Source organism: Tursiops truncatus, chromosome 7 (genome assembly GCF_011762595.2).
Source record: "Tursiops truncatus isolate mTurTru1 chromosome 7, mTurTru1.mat.Y, whole genome shotgun sequence".
NCBI lineage: Eukaryota > Metazoa > Chordata > Mammalia > Artiodactyla > Delphinidae > Tursiops > Tursiops truncatus.
Genome location: NC_047040.1, coordinates 31,211,211 through 31,226,024, shown reverse-complemented (window position 1 = coordinate 31,226,024; position 14,814 = coordinate 31,211,211). Strand labels below are relative to the sequence as shown.

The window sequence follows — 14,814 nt, the reverse complement described above, 5'->3', positions numbered from 1 at the left end:
GGCCACCCTAGCAGCTCAGTACCTGTGAGCCTTCACGTCTCCGGGTGTTTTTGGTGGGCGTGGCGAGAAGCACCTGCTCCCGGGCTCTCCAAGAATCTTACTCCAATCCCCTAGTTTTAAGGGTGTAGCTCTGCAGTCTCCCAGCTATTCCCTCGAGTGTGCTTTATGAGATCCGGTTTCAATCCCCCGGTGAGAAGCTCTGAGGTCCCGTTACAATTCCCTAGAGCTCCATGTGTGTGCGGGAGGGACAGAGTCAGGGAGAGACCGAGGGAGGGGACGAAGTCTCCGGGCTCCGGTTACCGCCCCGCACGGCCCCCGCCCCGAACCGCCGAGTGCACTGCGCGGCCCGGGGAGCGCCGCGGCCCCTTTAAGAGCCGGGCCCAGGCTGGCCCTGGGGCCGCGGGAGCCCAGAGTGAGGCGCGCCGCGGAGGAGTTGGGAGCCGGCGCAAAAGTTTCCTCCCAACTCCGGCCCAGCGAGCCGCCGCCGCCGCCCACTCCAGCCCGCGGCCTGAGGCCGGCCCCGCCGCCGCCGCCGCCAGGGCCAGGGCCAGGGCCGGGCCGGCAGTTTCGCTTTGGCGGGCGGGGAGCAGCCGCCTGGGCCGGGCCCGCGCCGGAGCAGGAGCGGTAGGAGCAGCCGGGCCCCTGGACCGCGGCGTCCCCGGCCCCCCCGCTACCTGGGAGGTAGCCCTCCCCGCTGCCGCCTCCTCTCCGATTCCCGCCCGCTGGCGGCCGCCTGCCCAGGGCGAAGGGGCTCTGCTGCGAGCCCCTGGCCCTGAGGGGCGCCGGGGAGAGGCGCCCCGGGGTCTCTGTGCCCGCCCGCGCCCGGCGGCCCCCGAGAGTGGGGCCGCGCCGGCCGGCCCAGACACCTGTTCGGCCCGGCCCAGCCCGGTGTGGTCGCCGGGGGCCAGGATGAAAGTGACCGTGTGCTTCGGCAGGACCGGAATCGTGGTGCCCTGCAAGGAGGGCCAGCTGCACGTCCGGGAGCTCACGCAGCAGGCGCTGCAGCGGTACCTGAAGACCCGGGAGAAGGTGGGCGCGGCGCGGGGAGCGCGCGGGAGGGGCGGAGGAGGGGGCGCGGCTGCGAGCGGGCTCCCCGGGAGCGCTCCGCGGCCTCGGCACCTGCCAGGTGCCCAGAGGACAGGGTGGCGACGCTTGGGGGACGCAGAGCACCTGGGCGACCTGATTTTTCACGACCTGTGGCCGCAACTTCTGGATGTTGCTAATATAACTGACCTGGGCGTTTAAAGGCCTTGCTTGTCCAAGGGTGGCGTGGGTACCGCAGCATGAGAATCACTCGGGGGCTCGTTAGAAAGGCACCATCTGGTGACCCAGTCCAAGCCCACGGCTTCAGAGTCTGCTTTTCAACAAGCTCCCAGGTGATTGCACTGGCCACTGAAGTTTGACAAGCACTGCTTTAGAAGTTGTTTGAGCGAACAGATCTCAAGGGAACGCTTGAAGGTGCTGCTAACCTCAGGTGTGATTTTTGACGTGCTAAGGCCCGCCCTACGTCTACTCTTTGGGTTAGAAAGTTGATTGGTTCAAGTATCAGATACTCGGAAGTTATAACTGATGGAGCCCTTGGAATTTCAGCCACGTGAGCTGGCTTCCCTCAGTGACTAAGGCAGGAGCTCAGGTGGAAGGATGCTGTGTGCTTACACCAACCAGTCTGCACTTTGCTATTTTTACTTTAACACCACACAGTCTATCAACATTTACTAAGTGTGTGGGCTGTGTCAGGTCCCGGGTGACTATTGAAATGATGACAAAGAGTGTCCCCAGCTCTGTCCCTGAAGTCAGGAGCAAGTGAAAATTAAGTGGAACTCTGGAAGAGTGTTTTTAAGTGTGCAATGCACGCTTGAATGTTCAGAAGACCTAGCTGGTCTCTGGAACTCGTATTTTTGGGTAACATGCTGGGCCTCTGTTTCTTCTTTAATGGAAATTTTAAATGAAGGCATCCAAGAACATCTTTTTATCTTTTTGAATCCTCAAATGGGATATCTTGTTTGCCCCAAATCCTCCTCAAACAGGACAAGTCATAAACTCTTGCTTTAGAGGTCAATGATTCTCTTAATATTTGTTCTCGTGCTGTGAGAACTGTCGAAATGGTGAGTTGGCCAGTTTCGAGAATGGAAAGATGTAATTTCTTTTAATGTCTTTTAGGTTATGCAAGGCATAAAAGTAATTGTGTTTATTCTAAATATACAGTTGAGGCTTTTAAGAAAATCTCTTGCACCTTTGTGCCTCTACTAAGAATTATTATATAGGAAAAAATTCCACCCTGGATAAATACATGTGTATGTTGCCTTGAACAGCCAAGAGTTGGAGAAGAGCATAGTGAATGATCTGTTAATATCTAAAATATAATCTCAGAAGCTGGACTCTTTACTAATGGAATTGAGGCAGAGAGAGAAAATAATCAAAGTGGCCTGTATGACTATATGAGTATTTACCCAATGGTTTTTCTTCCATTGTTACAGTAGTGTGCTGATTATATTGTGTAATTCAGTTGAAAACTGAGGTTTACACAAGTAACCAGTTCTTGAAATCATATTTCCCTAAAGTAAGCTAGGGTTAAACCTAACAGCGTTATTCTAGGCAAATTATTAAAGTAGATCTCATTGAAGGATTGGTTTATTGAGATGATAAACTTATTTTTAATTATTATTAAAAATAATTTATCTCTAAAACTTTGTATATTTAGAAGTTTAATACTTGGAGCTGTCCAAGTAATAGAAGTAAGCTATAAGCTTATAAATAACACATGGGGAACTAACTGTATGATATTTAATGCATTGTAATTTGATCTTAAAAGGTGTTAAAAAGCTATTGATATTCTGGACTGAAAGTATAATTTATAATATCACATATCCCATAATATAATTGTATTGATCAGTTTACTGTTATTACCAGACATTACATTTTTCTGTGTTTACATTTATATATTAGTGAATGTGACATTTAAAGGCCACCTGCAACTTAAAAATTCTCGCTCCCTTCTTCGGCTTTTAAAATCTCAATTTAATAACTGGCAAGTGATGTTTTTCCTTCCCAAAATATTCCTCTCTCATAGTTTCATTTTAAATAGCATTGTAATCATAATAAGGCTTAACTAATATTAAATGGTATTCCTAATGGAACTAAAATGTCAAGAAATACTCTGATAAATTCCATGCTTTTATCCATTGAATTTAGAAAATGATGGGAAAAGACCAGAAATGTCAAAATTCAATTTGGAAAACAGTTTGGCATAAATTCAATGTCTTTAAATAGGTGAAAGACTTAAAAGGCTTGTTTCCCTGGACAGCAAGGTTTTAAGCTCTTACTCAGTAGTAATAACACAACAACAAACATGAACTGTGCTTACTTGGTGCAGGCACTGTTCTAGGTGCCTTACATATATTAAATGACTGACTCCATGAGCTAGGTACTAATATCCCCATTTTACAGGTGGGGGAAAAAGAAACACAGAAATATGACTAGTGCATGGTGGAATTGGGATTTGAACCCAGGAACTATGTCTCCAGGTCCTTACTCTCGGTCATTAATACACAGGCTAGTAGGTCATTATGCAGTGTAATTTATCTAATTTATTTCTTTAGAGTTTGTTTTAAAAAGACGATTCCACCTACAAACTGCTGCAGTAACCTATCAACCTAATGATAGCAGTTGTGTTTCTTGCAAAGGGATGGGCCATCCACAAACTCCTCCTGATTTTATCTTTTACAGTATAGGTCTCTATGTTATAGGGAGAAGTCTAATTTCTGTGACAAGTATTGCAGGATTTGCATCAAGTATGTAGGATCTTCCTCAGTCTAATTACAAATGGAAAAATTGGGTAAGATCTCTGAGGTATACAGGTAGAGGGGTTAAGAGGTAAAGAAACAAGTTTAGCGGGAACATGAATGTAAATTAAGCCCGTTTCTTCCGGGGCCCTGAATAATTTAGATGGGAGAAAGGCAGATGTCAAGATTGAGGATAGAGTTGAGGTTTGTACACTTTGAAAGGTAAGTGAAGCCCAAGGAAGCCATTCTGGATTTTGTGGGCAGCAGCAGAGAAGTAGCCACCTCCAACTGAGAAGAAACAAAGGAAACTGGTATTTGTGGAATGTGGGGAGCCAGCTGAATCAGCATCAGATAAGGCCAGAAGTAGGTAAGATGCTGAAGAGACGGAGGGAGCTTTGGGGAAGGCTTTAATTATGTTCTGAAATCTGGGACTTTGAGGTTCCTGTGGCCTCCCCCTCCCTGCCATTTGATGAACTCTACTGGTGAGGTGAATTGACCAAGGGGCAAGAATTATGGGGTTGCTTGTCTTTGGATCCTGGTAGTTTGTCATTGTCCAAGACTCTAAATCCAATGCAGTTAAGTAGTTAGTGGAGAGGAGATGGTCTTAAGTAGTCAAGGTGGGGATCATTGAGTAATTAATTAATCATCAGAATTACGTGTCACAGATGAATGGGTAATTGAGCCATATCCTGCAGGGCTCTCAACCCTGGCTGATCATTAGTTACCTCTAATTTTAACATTTAACATTTTAAATAATACAAATGCCTGAGTCCCTTTCTCTAAGATCCTCATTCAGTGGGTTTGGAGTGGAGCCTGGGCATAGGTATTCAAAAAAAAAGTCCAGATGATACAAGTGCCCAGCCAGGGTTGAGAGCCACTAATCTACTACCACTAATCTTTTGGTATCACTGAACTAATTTGATTTTTAAACTCATTTGATGGCAGGTACTATGTCTTAGACACCTACGGACCAACCTGTTATTAGCAACTGTCTTTCCACTCCTACCCTGAATGAATTCTCACAGCAGGTGCTCAAATAACTTATTAAATTGAACATTCATTTTATATGTAAGTAAATAAGGGAAAGATTTGTTTAGTAACAAAAGTGTAAATGAGTGTATAGTGTGTGTGTGTGAGTTCAGGAGTTGAATGAGATAATATGAAAGTTGAGTTCATGGGGTAGTGGGTATGATGGAATTTTTAAGAAGATTTGCGGATCTGTATGTATGAGGATAGTTTTTTTTTTTAAGTAAAGAAACATCTGATTGACTTTCAAAATGAATCTCCTCTGTATTCAGATATTTGGAATAATGTGTTTGTTTTGCAAGTTGAGATCAGCTTCCTGGATCTGAATGAAGATAAGAGCAATTATCTTTATTGATGAATTGTGAGATCAATCTAAGAATCTGTGCAGTAACGAGAATCTGGTATGATATTGTATGGGACTAACCTGGAGGAATAAATTAGAATTCTTGAATTCCTGAATTTTTCAGCTTTGGATGTCTCATTTCCAGATTTTAAGTTTCCTGTGCGCATAAGCTAGATGTATACCACATTGGATTCCCAGAATGCTTTTCAGTTTATTGGGCACTGACTGACTAGAGTGCTTTATTTCCTATTCAGTCCTCTCCTCTCCCAATGTCTGGACTAGATACTCTTTCCAGCACGTGGATAGGACTGACTCACCATCAACAAGGCACATGTTTCTAACTTGGTTTTGGTTCTTTTACTTGACTTGCATTGAGCAGCCTCTGAGTTTGCAAACACAGGGCTCCTGGGGCCTGCTATGACCCACAGACATGTTTTTTAAGTTCTGCTCAGTGTTATATTTTGGCTTAGTTGCCATGTTTAAATATTTTGAGATTTCATGGAAAAATCCAGAGTTCTGTCTTCTTTTAGGGAAAAAACAACCAGAAGCTCTGAGAATACTGGGCTTTACTTTCCCACATGGCAACCATCAGCTGGAGCTGAGGACACCTCTTTAGAAGGAATAATTATGCTCTAGTCTCCATTATTACCTTTCCCAATAGCTGAGTGTAAGTTATTCTCCAGCTAAAATGCTCTCAACAAGATTATTAAGATCTGACAGCTAAAACCCATGGTTACTTTTCAGTCCTTATTTTTGATGATATCTCATCTTTTGAAACTCTCTTTACCCATGAGCTTTCCAGGATTTTTTTTTTTTTCTTTTTTTTGCCGTACGCGGGCCTCCCACTGCTGTGGCCCCTCCCGTTGCGGAGCACAGGCTCCGGACCCACAGGCTCAGTGGCCATGGCTCACGGGCCCAGCCGCTCTGCGGCATGTAGGATCCTCCCGAACCGGGGCACAAACCCATGTCCCCTGCATTGGCAGGCAGACTCTCAACCACTGCGCCACCAGGGAAGCCCCTCCAGGATTTTTAAACATGTCTTTCTCTTCTGTGTCTTTGCAGGTGCTCTCAATACTGTTTCCTTGTGTGCTGGTGCCTCAGGGTTCTGGCCTTTCTTTCAGTCGGATCTCATCCATTCCATGGCTTCAGCTACCCTCAGGCACACACCTCTAGCCTTGTACTTGCTATAGAACTCAATATCCACCAGCTTGTGGACTTCACCTCCTTGATGTCCCACGTACAGTTCGAGCCCGGCCTGTTCTCCGTACATCTGCTTCTCCCCATTCTCGTGTAGCCTGTTCCTCCATTTCTGGTGCCACCATTCACCTGGTTATCTAATCCAGAAACCTGGAAATCCTTCATTCCTTGATGACCTCTCATCCTCCATATTCTACCACTTGTTTAGTTGGTCAGAAAGTTCCTTTGATGCTTCCACATGCTGTCTCTTTGATCTGCTTCCTCTTTTCTGCACCAAACCTTGCGTTTCTCATTCCTACCATGGGGAACTGCAGCAGACCAGTACCTGGCCTCTCTGCCTTTCCTAGCTCCCAACTCTTCCGAACTGTTCTCCATTGAGGACTTTACAGCTGCAAATCTGATCATGTCTGGAGTATTGCTGGGAATATTTGAATGGCTCTACATTGCTTTTAGGTGAAAACCCACTTTGCTTACCGGTCCAGTATCTTCTCTATTCCTTTGTACCCTTTAAATTCGTACTTGCAACATAGTATTCTGTCACATTTTCCCCCACCCCAGGTAAATCCTGCTCATCTTTTGGGATGAGTCTCCAGTTGCCTCTTCTCTAGGAATTCCCTCCCTCCCTTTCCTTGTCACCATCACTTGGGGGGCCACATTCTTGTTTTCCTAGAGCTCCCTATGCTGTGCTTTCGTTTTGAAAACTACATCTTACATTATACTGTCTATTGGTCAGGGTCTAGCAACTTAATAGACAGCCCCCGAAGGACAGTGGTTTATCCCAGCAAAGGGTTCTCTTTCTGGGTGGGAGGTGCGGGCTCTGACCCATACAACCAGCTGCCCACTGTTCCTTTTGGCTTTGGCATTTTCTGCAGATCCCCTGCACTGTGCTAACTGATGAACAAAGAGAGTGTGGAGGATGCCACAGGAGGCGTGGGGTCTGGCCTGGAAGTGGCAGACATCACTTTTGTGTCAGCACTCTACTGGTGAGACTGGTCATGTGCACCGTCTAGATGCAGTGGCCTGGGAAAGTAGTGTGCTTGGACATAGGAGAGCAACTAGCTGGGCTCTGCCACATAATGCAATCATCTTGCCTCCCTCACTCTACTGTGGACTATTCAAGAACAAAGAATGAGTCTTATTTATTTTCCTATCCCCATTTTTAGCACAGTACTTGATATATAGTATGTATACCAGAGATGCTCGTGAAATTATATCAAATTTCACATCGTTTTCTTTCATAAAAATGAAAATGACCTTGTATTCAACACAATGTTTTGTAAGTTTGAAATCTTTAAATGTGGTGTAGTTTTAAAAAGAAAGTCTAAATGCGACTTTTCTCTTGATTATCTTCCAGTACCTCATCACATCCACGTGTGCTGTAGGCAGTAGTTTAGTGGTCCGTTATATCTGCCACACTGGTTGTCTTTAATAACAGCTTCAAATTCTGACACTTTGTAGAGTTTTGAGACTGAGTGCTTGCCAGTTCTGGATTGTCAGTGAAGGAACATCATATGTTTTTGTTTCATGAAGATTTGTGCCATGCTGTCCCATACATTTGAACAATGTTTGATTTTCAGCATTTTATTCATTAATTTCATGTGGATTTTAAAAATGATTGTGGACTATCTCAATTTGGGTGGATCCGTTATTTTTTTATTTTTATTCTTTATTTTTTTTTTTGCGGTACGCGGGCCTCTCACTGTTGTGGCCTCTCCCGTTGCGGAGCACAGGCTCCGGACGTTCAGGCTCAGCGGCCATGGCTCACGGGCCCAGCCGCTCCGCGGCATGTGGGATCTTCCCGGACCAGGGCACGAGCCCGTGTCCCCTGCATCGGCAGGCGGACTCTCAACCACTGCGCCACCAGGGAAGCCCGGATCCGTTATTTTTGAAAGGCACTGTATCTGCATCTTGGGGCTGCCGAATGAGGTCTGCCTCCCATCTCGGGGCCCTACTGTTCTTTTGATTGACGGACTCTCGCTCTTTGGGTTGCCATGAGATGGAATTGTGGGATACCAAGAGGACAGGATGTTTAAAAAGGTTTCACTCTAAAGTGAGTCTCTATCAGATGCAGTGCCAAGTATCATCCAGGTAAATATGCCCCGTCCTGCGCCTGTCCTCTGCCTCAGGTGAGGCTCTTAAACTCATCAGGTGGTCCTGGGCCCTGGAGGAGGAGCTGGTGGGGCATCACTTGGTGATGGAGGCAGATAACAGAAGAGATGTCTGCAACTCTTTGGCTAAACCACTCTCAGCAAGACCAGAGAACCACACTGGCAGGGGAAATGATCAGGCCCATTCTGTTGCTTCATTTGAGGCAGAAGTTAAGGGTATGTGGGGAGCTCTGATAATAGACTTCTGAAACCTTTTTAGGGAGACTTAGAGCAAGTCTCGCTACTGTTCTTTATTTGTAGACACGAACCCTAGAAAGAGTAACCTCTAAGCAAAGATGGGCTTCTGACAAGGGATGTCTAGACATAATTTGTACTCCTCCCTGTTTATAGATAGGTGGCCTGTTTTGGGGAAGGGATGTGGAGAGAGTGGGGTACCTGACTTAAGAATGCTGGGTAATGACTGCAACCTCTTACTTGAAAAAGTATGTCGCGTATTCAGCGAGGCCTCAGTCAGAGCCCCCAGTAGTGGATGCTTTGCTACGGTTGCTTTTAACAATCCAAATGTCACTTCAGAGAAGATTTTACCGAGTGACATTGGGTCAAGCATTGTGTTTTGTGCTGGAGATATAGCATAAAATAAGGCACAGTCCCTGCTCCATCAGTTTTACAGACTAAAAGGGCAGAGAAAAGAATGTAAATTAGCAACACAGTGTGGTAGAGCGGCCCTGGGGTGGTGGACAGAGGGAGTGGTTGACTTTGACTTTGGAGCGGGGAGAGATGGGGAAGTCATGCCAGTTTCACTGGGAATTATACCTGGGCAGGGAATGGACATCTGCAGGGCAGTAAGGGTGGGGAGGGTACTGGGGAGACAGCGGGGGAGAGAGAAGCAGTCTGCCTCTGATTGAAGGTGTACCAGGTTTCCGGGGGGTGTGGGAAGAGAATGGCATTATGGAAAGTTTCCTCAGGCTGACTGTGGGAGGGAAGGGGAGGAAGGAGGCTGTAACGGGGAGGCCGGGTCCAGGCCAGGAGGCCTTCACTATGACTGCCTTAAGAGCATGAGGACCCAGTGAGGCTCTCCGGGTGGGGTGGTGATAGTGTTTGGTTTTCTTTTCTCTGTTGATTATCCTGGAGGATGGAGACAAAGGGAGCTGGGACTGGAGGTGGAGAACTGGTCCACGCCCTGGCTGTGGAAGTGGAGGTTAGACATATTGAAGCAGAAGAGGAAATGGGCTTGGAAACTTTAGGGGCCAAGAAATGAGACTTAGGAGCCGACCCTCTGTGGCAAGGGAAGTATGGGTGGAAAGGAGGGAGAGGGAGCCGCCTGAGGCTTCCCTGTTCACCATTAATGGACAGTTCAGTGACTCCACCTGCATTCCAGGCATTGCGGCCTGGGGATCCGGAGACCAGTGGGACACGGTCTGTGCCCTCCAGGAGCCCCGTAGGTGGGGGTAGGAGAGGTGGGAGGCTGAGCGTGGACGAGAGGCTTGCCAGGGAGTGTTTGAGGGCCCAGCTGAGGTCATAAATCATGAGTTCATAAAAGCGCCAGTCTTTTGCATCAGCGCTTTGACATTGGATTAGAGCCTTGATTCAAGATTGGGATTGAGGGCAGATGTGGAAAAAATGTGGCGTCCAGAAATAAAAGTGGTCAGACTGAGTTGATGACGGTGTGAACTGTATTGATGGCTTCCAGACTTTTGTGATGGAGTCACAGTGGCTGAAAGCCCTCTGTCTGCCCCTCCAGACCCACGCCTGGGACCTGGGGGGCTGAGCAGTATAAACTCTCTTGCTATCTGGTGTCTCGTTGGGGTCAGCCACGGGAGAGGTCCCAGCGCGCGGCAGCTTCCTTCTTGCCAGGTCATTGTGGGTTGGCGGCTTCCCGTTACCAAAGGACACAGCTCCCATCAGGCAGCCCTCCCTGCGTGCCTCTCTCCGCTGTATTGCATCCACTCCTTTCCGTGGCCCCTTGGGTACCAGGTGATGGCAAGGCCTCAGTACTTAGGAGTGCTATCCCTTAATGTTTTCCCTTAACCCTGGGCAAACCTTTATAAATAGTTTCTTTATTAAAGTTCTAAGTGCCTAATTTGAGCGAACCATCTGTTTCCTGCCAGGACACGGACTGATAAATACAGCAGTAATGGTTTTTCCTTTATGACCCAGTACCCACAACACATGTATTCAAATGAAATAAGTTTCAGGAGGATGCTTACCCTTATTATAAATGATGCCCTCTTATTTTTTATTCTATTGTTTTTTAAAAAATGTAGTTGGGAGATACTGAATTGATTTCACTGCCCACTAATGGGTTAGGGACCATAGTTAGAAAACCACTGGGGCTACCTGATGTTTAGGGAGTCCTGGATGGATCATCAAGTCAGATGACTCTAGAAATCTCCACAGGGTCCCATTGTTTTTCTGGGTTGAGATAAAGTGTGAGGCTGAAGATAAATTCCTAACATCAGGTATGTGTTAAAAGGGTTTAAATTACAGTCTGTGGGCTTTAATGCCAAGTATCTCATACAGATAAGATTTATAAGATCTTGACACTTGTGAATGGCCGGCACGTGAGCTCAGAGTCACCTTGGCCCAGAAGTTCAGGTGGCTTGATAAAATCTTGGAGAAGTTGATAGAGTTTCACTTGCCCTCCCGTATTTCTTTCATCATGACATAGTCATAGTATTGGTAACTTTAAATATTAGGTTCTGGATTACTTCCTTTTGTAGCAGAGGGTTGAGGAAATGCAAGATGGATAAATAGTCCTTGTCTGTATTTATAGGCACATTTATAGAGATTCAGTGGGCTTGAGTTTTGACAGCAGTGTTTGATCAGAGACATTTTCCCAGAACCTTGAAAAAACAAAACTGCACTTCAGAAATCTCTAGTAAAAAAACAAAATAAAACTTTTTTTTTTTGGTTGCTCCTACGAAATTTGCATTTCAGATCTTTCTGCCTTTTCTTTCACTTTTGTCTGTGTGTGAGCAGGGAGGGCTACGTGGGACTGTGACTATGGACAGTGAAGCCTTCTGCTGCTGTATTCGTTTCCTAGGACCACAGTGGCAAAGTACCACAAGCTGGGTGGCCAAACCGGGTGGCTTAAAACAACCAATTTTTTTTCACTGGGTGGCTTAAAACAACCAATTTTTTTTCGCAGCTCTGGAGCCTAGAGGTTCAAAATCAATGTGTTGGCAGGCTCATGCCCCCTTGGAAGCCTCCAGAGAGGAGCCTTCCTTGCCCCTTCCAGCTTCTTCTGGGCCCAGACATTCCTCAGCTTGTGGCAGCATAACTCCAGGCTCTGCCTTCATCTTTACATGGCCATCTTCCCTCTGGGTCTCTTCTCTTCTTATAAAAACACAAATCACATCAGATTAGGGCTCACCCTAATAACCTCACTTAAGATATTTACATCTGTAAGACCTTGTTTCTAAATAAGGTCACATTCACAAGGTACCAAGGGACTTCAACATAGCCTTGGGGGGCGGGGCTGAATTGTTATGTTCAGCTCATAACAATTGCTATTCAGTTTAATGCATTTTAATGCATTTTCACTGCTTTTACAATAAGACATTGATAAAATTCTGTTGATTCCCTGTTGCCTTCCCCATAGTGTTGCTCTCTTTGTTCCTCAAGTTTTTGCTCCAAAATGGTCCACAGATAACTTGCTTCCTGTTTTATTGAGAAGTAAAGGTCTTTTGGTCTGATATCACTTGCTGCTACCTTCACTGCATTTCAGCATCAATGCCCTTGTTCTTAGCTGCCTCTTCAGGTACCTTATTGAGACTCATGTTTGTCTTAAATTCCGCCTCATCCCACGCCCTTTGTGTTCTGGTTTCCTCGAGCATTGGTGAAGCCCAGGGGCTTGTATGAATTGAATTCCTCTTCAGTGTATAATTAGAGAGTTTTTGAGCACCTATTCTGTGCCTTACACAGTCCCTTTCCTTCAGGGCTTCACAATCCAGTTGGAGAGACTTGTATACTTACTGAAAAGAAAGCAACAGCCAGGGGCCAGATGAGTTCTCCACACATTAAGGGAGAGAACTCACAGTTGCCTGGAATGGCCCAATGTGAAAAATGGATAAAATCTAGATAAATGAAAGAAGGGAGGGGGAGAGATAAAGGAAATAGGCACATGGAAGCAGAGTTAGAGGAAATAGATACATTGCAGCAGTTCTCAGACTTGCTGGTTTCAATGCCCTTATTGACTCTTCCCTTTTACAGGACCTGAAAGAGCTTTTCTATGCAGATTGTACCTATCTATATTTACCATATCAGAAATTAAATTAACTGAGAAATTAAAAAATATATTTAATTGATTTAGGATAACGATCCCATAACAAGATTACTTGTTGTCATGAAAATAACTATATTTTTCAAAGGAAAAGAAAAGATTTATTGAGAAGAGTGGCACCGTGTAACGTTTTTGCCAGTCTCTTTGATGCTTGCTTATTAGATAGCTGGATTCTCAAATGTGCCTGCTTGCTTTTTCACTCTGTTGCAATATGTTGTTTTGGTTCAAATATACGAAGAAAATCCTGCCTCGCATAGATAAGTAGCTGGAAGAAGGAGGAGCATTTTAAAAGCTTTTCCAGGTGCTTATAGATAAGCTTTCTGTATGCTACATGCAGATCCGACAGTGATGATTTGTTTCTATTTTTCTTCCTTTCTCATACATTTATCATATCACAGTTTCTATGGGTCAGGAACCTTGGTACCACTTAGCTGAGTCCTCTTCGAGTCTCACCAGCTACGATAGAGATGAAAGCTAGGCTGCATTCTCAGGAGGCTTGACTGGAAAGAATCGGATTCTGAGCTCACTCAGGTGGTTGGCAGTATTCATTCCTTGCAGCTGTAGGACTGAAAGCCCTAGCTTTTACTGGCTATGAGCTGGAGGCCACTATCAGCTCCTAGAGGTCACCTTCCTTTCCTAGAGGTCACTTGCAGTTCCATATCATGTGGAACGTCCCATCCTGGCTGATTACTTCATCAAGCCAGCAAGGAGGATCTCTAAAGCATGATGGCTAGCAAGACGGAATCTTACATAACATAACATAATCATGGGGATGACACCTCAATAGGGTTTGGTTTCTTAAAGATTAGTTGTAATGTGGAATCTGAAATCATGCCAATAAACCTTTTGTACTCTGTTATAATTCATTCATTTGTGTTGTACTTTGAATAGATCTTCTATCCATGTGCGACGTTCTAACATCATACATTGGTCATTTGGAAAACATTGGTTCACTGAGTTATGCCAGTCTCCCAAATGTTAGCACCTTTAGTTATACAATTTCAAAACCACATACATTGACATTACCGTCAATTTCATCAGAAAAGTGTAAGTATTGGGAAACTATCAAGCTCACAATGGTTGTTACAGTTTTCTAAAATTTTAATTTTTCCTTTATTATTGGCAACAAATACAGTCATTTGTTTTCCACGAAGTGCTCAGGTTCACATAATTTATTCTTGATGTGAAAAATGCCAAAAGGTGAAGTATGATCATAGTTTGTCTGTCGGTCATTCTCTGAAATGAAAATGGTGCTCCATGAAAAAAAACAGTTAGTTAACTCAACTCAATCAATCATGAGTGCTTTTGCTGAGGTAACATTGCATGTCATTATGCAGGAGTGCTTTATGTGGACTTTCTAATCTTCACATCCAGTGTCAAAAAGATGTGAATCAAGGGTCAAAAATTAATAACAGTTTTATTGCTTCATCAAGGGCATTCTTAAGTTAAATTGACCGTTTTTTTAAAAATGCAAATGAGTGAGTGGCACTGAAGAATACAGGGATTTCTAGTACTGTTACTGCCTTGATTCAAGCTAAGGCACCTGCCATTTTACCCACCACTGCCTTTGCACCGGGAGTGCAAGCGTCAACATACTTGTTCCAAGGATAAACTGTGGGATTCCAAAAAGTTATTCAACATGTTGACTCTTTCAGTGCTAGTGTTTATTGTCAGGCATTCACATACCAAAAAATTCTTCAGTTAGTATCAGCACCAAGTAGTCATCTCATACAAAAGAAACAGCAAGTTCAGTTACCCCTGTAGATCAATCCATGTGTAAGACAAAAGTACAATTCTACAGATGGGATATTAACTCAGGCTTCACATTTGTAGCCAGATGTTTCATTTGAGGAGTTCCAGTGTCATTGGAAACTGGCACTGTCATACCTTATTTTATTTTATTTTTTTTTAACTGACTTATCCAGTAGGCATTCAGCAATCTCAGTTGTATAAGGCTTTCTTAGTTAACTAATGCAGTACAATAGCTTACCCTGTAAAGTGCTTCAGTAGCTTTTTTCATTTCTAGTTTGAAAAGCTGTTAAAATGTTTGGTTTTTAAAATGTTCATTATGCCTGC

At 44.8% G+C, this 14,814-nt stretch overlaps 1 protein-coding gene across 4 annotated transcripts in view; it reads left to right on the top strand.

Annotated features, from left to right (window-relative positions):
• Nucleotides 1-333: 333 nt before the first annotated feature.
• PARD3B (par-3 family cell polarity regulator beta) overlaps nt 334-14,814 on the top strand; it is a 1,035,628-nt gene continuing 1,021,147 nt past the window's right edge. For 2 of the 4 annotated variants that reach the window (XM_073807365.1, XM_019939073.3), the window contains exon 1: nt 337-1,029. In XM_073807365.1, the coding sequence (XP_073663466.1) occupies nt 910-1,029 (120 nt within the window). In that variant the 5' untranslated portion in view covers nt 337-909. Of the gene's footprint in view, nt 1,030-14,814 lie in introns of all 4 variants that reach the window. The other 2 variants (XM_073807366.1, XM_073807367.1) reach the window with 2 other exon arrangements.